The sequence below is a fragment of the Phyllobates terribilis genome, unplaced genomic scaffold (genome assembly GCF_046119375.1).
Source record: "Phyllobates terribilis strain yellow unplaced genomic scaffold, ASM4611937v1 Scaffold_3__8_contigs__length_932513732, whole genome shotgun sequence".
NCBI classification, from domain to species: domain Eukaryota; kingdom Metazoa; phylum Chordata; class Amphibia; order Anura; family Dendrobatidae; genus Phyllobates; species Phyllobates terribilis.
Window position 1 is genome coordinate 100,034,541 of NW_027362763.1, and position 8,290 is coordinate 100,042,830.

Consider the following 8,290-nt stretch of genomic DNA (forward strand, 5'->3'; position numbering starts at 1 on the left):
CCTAACATGTCCGCCTGCATCTTCCTCACAGACCGGCAGTTTGCCGGGGACACCCTTATCAACCCCGTCTAAGCACAATAGCCAACCCTCGGTCCCTCAGATGTGGACAAGTAAAAGACCATTTCCTCCTAGCCATGAGCAAGCTAAGAGGTTGAATTTCACCATCTGCAAGCTCTTGGCTATAGAAATGCTGCCTTTCCGCCTGGTGGACACAGAGGCTTTTCGAGACCTTATGTCCGTTGCAGTGCCCCAGTACCAGATGCCCAGTCGGCACTACTTCTCAAAGAAAGGTGTGCCTGCGCTCCACCAGCATGTCGCACACAACATCACCGCTTCTTTGAGAACTCTGTGTGTGACAGGGTGCATTTCACCACAGACACTTGGACGAGTAGGCATGGACAGGGGCGTTACATGTCGCTGACTGGGCACTGGGTAACTATGGTGACAGCAGGACAAGGGGCTGCTGTCCAAGTCTTGCCGTCCCCACGAGTTGTGCGTCAATCCTCTTTATCTCAAAGTTCCTCCACTGCTTCTGCCTCCTCAACCTCCTCTCGGTCTTTCACCTGCACCCAAAGCCTGTCTGGTCATGCCACAAGATTTCTAACTGCGCAGAAGCGATCCTGCACACCTCCTTACTATGCTGGCAGTAGAGCTCAACGTCATCAGGCGGTTTTTACATTGAAATGTCTGGGAAATGTGAGTCACACAGCTGAGGAGTTGTGGTCAGCTCTGGAGAACCAATTTCATGAATGGTTGTCTCCACTGGACCTGAAACCAGGGAAGGCCGTGTGCAACAAGGCTGTAAACCTGGGTGCGGCCCTTCGCCGGGGCAATGTCACACACGTGCCTTGTATGGCTCACGTGTTGAACCTGGTTGTCCAGCAATTTTTAGCCCACTATCCCAGACTAGATGGCCTTCTGCAGAGGGCACGGTCGCTGTGTGCTCACTTCCGCCGTTCGCATCCCACAGCTCAGCGACTTACATCTCTACAGAAGTCGTTGGGCCTGCCACTTCACCGGCTAAAATGCGATGTGCCTACCCGGTGGAGTTCAACTCTGCACATGTTGCAGCGACTGTGGCAGCACCGACAAGCCCTGGTGCAATACGTTCTGACGTATAGCCTGGGCCAACGAGATCCAGAGGTGGGGCAAATCACGCTGGAGGAGTGGTCTCAGATCAGGGACCTATGCACCCTTCTGCACAGTTTTGAAATGGCGACGAAGATGTTTAGTGCTGACGATGCCATTATCAGCTTGACTATTCCGGTGATTTACATGCTGGAGCACATGTTAAACAAAATTCGGAGTCAGGTGGTGGCACAAGAGGAGGTGGAGGAAGTAGAGGAGGAGGAGTTGTATGCGGAAGGGCTAACATCTGCAAGGTCCAGACGGTCGGCAGCACCAAGGCGGCAGGCATGTGAGGGTGGGGGAGATGGTTTTACCAGGGCGCATGGTAGCAGCCAAACTAGTGAGGAAGGTGCAGGAGCCCAGGAAGAAGTGGAGGACGAACTGATGGAAGACTCATCAGATGAGGGAGACCTTGATCACATTTCTGTTGTGCGAGGTTGGGGGGAGAGGACAGAGGAAGGAAGCATGATTGTTACCTCGCCACCAACACAACAGGGACTTGGTGCTCCTGGATGCGCAACACACATGAGTGCCTTCTTGCTGCACTACCTGCAACATGACCCTCGAATTGTGAGAATTAGAAATAATCCTGACTACTGGGTTGCCACACTGTTAGATCCCTGGTACAAAAGTAAATTTGCAGAAATTATTCCTGCCATAGAAAGGGATGCATGCATGCAGGAGTATCAGCAGAGACTGTTGCAGAATCTTACATGTGCTTTTCCACAAAATACCAGTGGTGCACGTAGTGAATCTCACAGTTCCAACTTGCCAACCGTGGGACCGTCAAGTGTTCAGCACTCAAACCGTAACAGAACCACAGTATCTGCTGGTAACATCAATTTTGCGGAATCATTTCACCACTTTTTTAGCCCATCCTTTGCAAGGCCACAGGAGACAAGAAGTCTGACACATAGTCAACGCCTAGAGACGATGGTACAGGAGTATCTCCAAGTAAACATTGAAGCCACGACTGTGTCACTGGACCCTTGCTCTTTTTGGGCTTCCAATCTGGATAAATGGCCAGAGCTAGCCACTTACGCCTTGGAGATCTTGTCATGCCCCGCAGCCAGCGTTCTGTCTGAACGTGTGTTCAGCGCTGCTGGTGGTGTGCTGACAGATAAGCGCACGCGGCTCTCCACTGATAATGTAGACAGACTCACGTTCATAAAGATGAACAAATCATGGATCCGAAACGACTTTTCTACCCCTGTGTCATCCTGGGGAGAGTAAAAGCTTGATGATTGGTTAAAATCACCCTACCAACCGTTTTAAGCTTTCAAATTACTAATCATGTTTATCTGTATCTTGACTGGAAAATAATTTGGGCTTTGTAGCAGTGTGCAGCACTGATCCTATTAGGCTATCTATACTAAAGCTTAACCAGATTTAAAATTAATAATAATTTTTAGCTGCATCTAGCCCGGAAAATAATTTTGGGGCTCCGAGATGCGCAAGACACATAAGTGCCTTCTTGCTGCACTACCTGCAGCATGACCCTCATATTGTCAGAATTCGAAGTAATCATGACTACTGGGTTGCCACACTCTTAGATCCCCCAAACTTTTCGATCAACCTTTTCATTTTAATAAAGACCAAAAAAATGGTCATTTTTGAAATTATAAGCATTAGCAGGTTGTTAGAAACTGAAATCAAACAGTTTTCAACTCAAAACTTTATTCTAGGTGATGTTACATTTTCACATAGGACCCCTTGTTCGAAAGAAGCTTCTGAACTCTCTCGTCCATTGAATTTGTCAGGTTTTGGATGGTTTCTGCTTCAATTGTTTTGCATGAGGACAGAATACCCTCCCAGAGCTGTTGCTTAGATGTGAACTGCCTCCCGCCATCATCATACACTCCTTTTAATGATGCTCCAAAGGTTCTGAATGGGGTAGAGGTCAGGGGAGCATGGGGGTCACACCATAAGTTTGTCCCCTTTTATGCCCATATCAGCCAGAGATGCAGATGTTTTATGTGCAGCATGAGATGGTGCATTATCATGCAAAAAAATGATCTTGCTGTGAAATACACGGTTCTTCTTCTTGAACCATGGCAGGAAGTGCTGTTTGAGAAAATCCACATACATTATGGAGTTCATCTTTAGCGCCTTCAGGGATCCTAAAGGGGCCGACAATCTCTCTCCCCATGATTCCAGCCCAAAACATTACTCCACCTCCTCCTTGTTGGCGCTGTAGCCGTGTTTGCGTGGGGTGTCCATCAACCAGCCATCCTCCACTCCATCCATCTGGACCATCGAGCGCTGCACGGCACTCATCCGTGAACAAAACAGTTTTGAAATCAGTCTTCATGTAATGTTTGACCCTCTGGAGCCGTTTCTGCTTGTGTGAAGTGGATAGAGGAGGTCGACAGGATGGCGTATGCACAGCTGCAAACCTCTGAAGGACCCTGCATCTTGTTGTTCGGGGGACGTTGGAGGCACCAGCAGCTTCAAAAACTTGTCTGCTGCTATGACAAGGCTTTTTTGCCGCTGCTCTTTCAACCTGACGTAATTGCCTGTAGGAAAGAGTCCTCAATTTGCCCTTATCAGCACGCACACGTGTGTACTGTGAATCAGCTACATACTTCTTGATTGCCAAGACACTTCATCCTGATCATCGCACAATGTTGATTGTAGTCATGCATTGACCTAAACACTCCACAATTTGTTGCTTCTCAGCAGCCGACACATCCTTTTTCTTTCCCATTTTGGCAGAAAATGTAGGCTGCTTAATAATGTGAGACAGCCTTCTTAAGTAGTCTTGCCTTTCATTGGACACACCTGCCAAACTAATTATCACAGGTGTCTGCAATTGCTTACAGTGATATAAAGAGCCCTGACACACATCACCATCAATGAGTTTAACTGACAAACAAACAAATTCTTCCCTTATCACTCCTAAACACTTTTTGCATAATAATTTGGAACACAGTGTACATGTGCTTTTCCACAAAACACCAGTGGTTCACGTATTGAATCTTACAGTTCTAACTTGCCAACCGTGGTCTGTATGGAGTTGTTCAATAAAGGGCCCAAAATTAAGATAACCTAGATGGGAGAGGTCTCTATGAATAGGAATTCCTAAGTATTTGATACCCTGTGAGGGCCAGGCAAAGGGAAAGTTGGACTGGATGGAATCCTATATGGATTTGGGGAGGGAGACATCGAGGGCCTCAGACTTCGCTGCATTGATTTTAAAATTTGACCATGTAACAAAGTGATCTATTTCAGCCATAACAGCATGGATGGATATATGTGATTGAGTGATATATACTAGGACATCATCAGCAAATAGAGAGCACTTGTACTCTGTGCCTCCCACCTCAATACACCTAATATTTGGGTTATGGCGAATTGATGAGAGCAGGTGCTCCATCACTAGGATGTATAAGAGAGGGGACAGAGAACATCCCTGCCTTGTCCCATTGGTGATTGTGAAAGGTGATGAAAATGTTCTGACGCGCCCCCTGGGCCTTGGGACACCCGGAGTCGGACCCTTTTTGGTGGATGCTGGTGGTTGTAGTCTTCGTGGCAGCGACCCGGTTCCGTGGCTCAGGGCGGTCAAACCAGTGGCGGAACTATTTATGTGGTTTTGATGTTTAAATGTCCGACTACGCCACCCGTGGATTGCGGTCAGAGTGAACCACCGCTCCAGGGCAGACCGCTGAGGCTGGTGTTGTGGGTGCAGCAGAGCGTAGCATAACTCCCCACGGGAGGAGTATAGCCTCAGGGCAGTGTATGCGGAGGATGGGGGTGATGGTGCAGGGCAGCAGCAGTAACGACACGGAGTCAGTGATGCAGTCCAGGGCCTTTACTCACAGTTCTTATTATCCAGACCACGTCTGCAGGTAACGGCTGCCCACTTCGTACTGTGCTCACCAGGTGAGGGGCTCAGACAACTCCCAGATAACTTTGGAGCGCTTCACAGGACCCCCTTTGTGTGTCCTTTGTCTGGCCTTTCTTACCAACCCTTCTGTCCGACTGCCTCGGGCCTCCTCTTGGTAAACTTGGCGCCAGTTTCCCTGACCCTATGTGGTGCCTTCCTAGCGGGTGTAGCGAGGGTCTGTGCCACATAAAATGTCACAGCCTCCTGTTTCTAGCTGAGGGTAGTTTCCTGCCTCCACTAGTTTCGGGGACCGGTCTCCCCCTTTGGCCTGGCCCCTCCACGCAGGTGGTTTCGGGCGTGCGGTGGCGACTCGCCCGTCCGCACCCCTGGGATCCCTTCGTTCCTCGTTCCTGGAGCCTTCTCCGCTCCTCTTCCTTCCTTCTCCCTCTTCCAGGCCTGGGCCTCTGTTACTAGGCCCGCCTCCGGAGCAGAGCTCATGCAGAGCCCCTGCTCCCTGCCACTTCTGCTCAGACTTCTCTGCACTGAACTAAGATACTCCCTTCTCAATGCACCCAGGAACTGCTTCCTCCCTGCTCCTGCACTACAGGGTTCCCCTTCCTCAGTGTTCCCTCCCCCCACTCCAGCCAGGGACAGGGACTGTCGTGCCCATCTCAGGGGCATATTGGTCGCCCTGCCCCACGGCAATGTGGTGTAATGCATGCAGGTGTCGGGTCCTGATCCACACTACATCCTTACCTGAGAGTGAGATATCACACCTCTGGGTGAGGTGCAATACCTCTGTAGCAACTGAGCCCTCAGGGTGCTACAGTTCCATTTATCTTCAGCCTAGGTGACGTATTGCGATACAGGGCCGTGATTTTGGCTATAAAAGGGTCCCCTAGACCCCTACCCCAAGCTTTTTAAGAGAATCCTATATGGCGTGCCAGGAGACTCTATGGAATGCTTTCTCGGCATCCAACGAGAGTATCTAATTACAAATTTTTAACTGCATCTAGCCCAGGAAATACTTTGTGCCTAGTAGCAGTGTCTGCTAGTCAGCGGATTATCCCGGCTGTTAAGCAAGCTAGACCACCTGTAGTTTGGACACTTAATTTTTTCAAAGGAAATGCTTCGGGACCACGGGATACTCAGTGAAGAGCATCAGGAGGCACCCCAAGGCATAGGGGCTGGGACTGGCAGTAGGATGCCTTGCGGTGGACACCCGAGCTCGATCCTTATAAAAGCTTTTTAACTGCAGCAGCTTTAGTGGATGCTACTGGAGCTGGAATTATGCGGCTGCTGGCATGAGACTTGCCCTCCAATAGATCCTTGTAAATGGATTTAAAGTGTATTCATTCAAATTAGAGAGACAATTTAAATTAAAAAGCTTAGAGCTGCCTCCACCACAGGGGGGCTCGCTCGACCCACCAGCGGACAGGCACCAGTATTGGGAGAGGGGGGCTGGCCGTCAGGGTTCACCGCGGCTCTGGCACAAACCCGGCGACGCGGAGGTGGCACGGGCAGGAGCGGACTGAACGTGTCGGCTTCTCACTTTTTGGATTTTAGAAGGGCATGACATGCCTATATCTGTGTCTCTCCCTTCTTTTACTCCTCCACCTCTTTTTTCTTTTCGCATGACTATATGTACTTGTCACTTTTCCATGTGTTAGTTGTGTCTTCTGAGCAGTTTGTCAGCTTTTGGACACCTTTGAAGGTATTTTCTATGTGTTTCTATGTGTTTCTGTTTGCCTGCCATTGGTTTTAACGGTGTTCGACGAACAGTTCGACGAACACACGGGTGTTCGACGAACAGTTCGACGAACACACGGGTGTTCGACGAACCGAACCGAACTCGAACACTACGGGGGTGGCTCAACACTAGTGCCCATACTTATGCACCTGTCAAATTTTGTTTGAATGCAGATTGCACATTTTCTGTTAGTAATGTTTCTGCCTTGAAATGAGGTTTATTGTACTGTGTCCAACAGTTATTACATATATTAACCTGAAATAGCTGTTGCAAAAACACCAATTTTTATAAAACATTAAGCTTAAGATTAATAGGGGTGTCCAAACTTTTTCATATAACTGTATCAGGAGACAAAAGAATTAAGCAGTTAAAGTTCAATCTCCCAATAACTTTTTTCTCATTGGAGATAAATGGCCGCAAAACCACTAACAATTTTAAAATGGTAATATCAGTTAGTTAAATAAATGAATAAATTTGGGATTAAACTGTTATAAATCTAACTTGCCCCCAATTTAGCAAAGTCAGGCCTCCTCTTAGATATGAGATTGAGGATTAGGCACAGATATCCACCAGCACACATCCCATGCCAGTGGTGATAATTATGTGTTTGAATATAAAGTTTCTATGTGAGATCTTGGAGGTTTTTATAGACTTACTTTTGTTTCTTTTTATAGGAGAACCAGTGGCTGTGAAACTACTGAAGGAGGACAGAAATCTTCTGAAAAACTTTCTGAAGGAGTTGTCTTTGTCAATCAGTCTCTCTGACCACCCTCATATTATTACCACATATCCCATCTTTATTGGCACAATGGACCACTATGCACTTACTCAGGAGTTGGCAATGGCAGGCACCTTGCATCATATCATACAAAGTGAGGTAAGTAAGGCCGGCTCCATATGTTCTCCTACAATGTACAAATATTTAATTTCTGAAACACCAGAGGCAGGAGATACACATCAACAGTCAGAGGAAAAGCGAGATACCCCTGTATATGGTAGCCAGTTAGCTAACTATTACATATGGGGGTCTTTGGGAATACATCAAACATTTCCATAGTTGAAAGCGATTTCCATAACAATGCACTGTTTGAAGCCTCATGACCTTCACAGCAGCAGTTTTATCCACTATACCATCCACTGTCCCAACAACAGCAACATCTTCAATGTTTAGTATTTTGCTTTGGATAAAGAACTACACAAATAAAACTAAATCTCATGAACCTGATCTGTTTTCTGCAGGTTGGAATTCCTGAGGATGCAGTGAAGAGGTGTGCCAAACAGATATCCTCAGCTCTGGACTATATGCATGGTAGAGGGTTGGTTCACAGGGACCTGAAGCCAGACATCGTGTTGCTCATGGACAAAGACTGCTACCAAATTGAGTGATTTTGGTTTGACCCAACCTATGGGAAACTGTGTCGTCCAAGTCACATATAATACCTTACATGTATCCAGATTGTGTGAATTGAAAGGAGTAGAATATTTGATCTTGAGCCCTACTATAGATATCTGGGCTTTTGGGGTTCTTCTTTGTTGTTTTGACTGGATTCTTCCTATGGTTTGAAGCAACAGAATCTGACACCATG

The 8,290-nt window shown here is 47.5% G+C and overlaps 1 protein-coding gene across 1 annotated transcript in view; it reads left to right on the forward strand.

Moving 5' to 3' along the window:
* The window catches only part of LOC141258454 (serine/threonine-protein kinase SBK1-like), a 48,049-nt gene extending 39,959 nt beyond the window's left edge, over window positions 1–8,090 (forward strand). The window contains exons 4-5 of the mRNA XM_073673453.1: window positions 7,379–7,581; window positions 7,944–8,090. Coding sequence (XP_073529554.1) covers window positions 7,379–7,581; window positions 7,944–8,090 — 350 coding nt within the window. The remainder of the gene's footprint in view (window positions 1–7,378; window positions 7,582–7,943) is intronic.
* The last annotated feature ends 200 nt before the right edge of the window (window positions 8,091–8,290 follow it).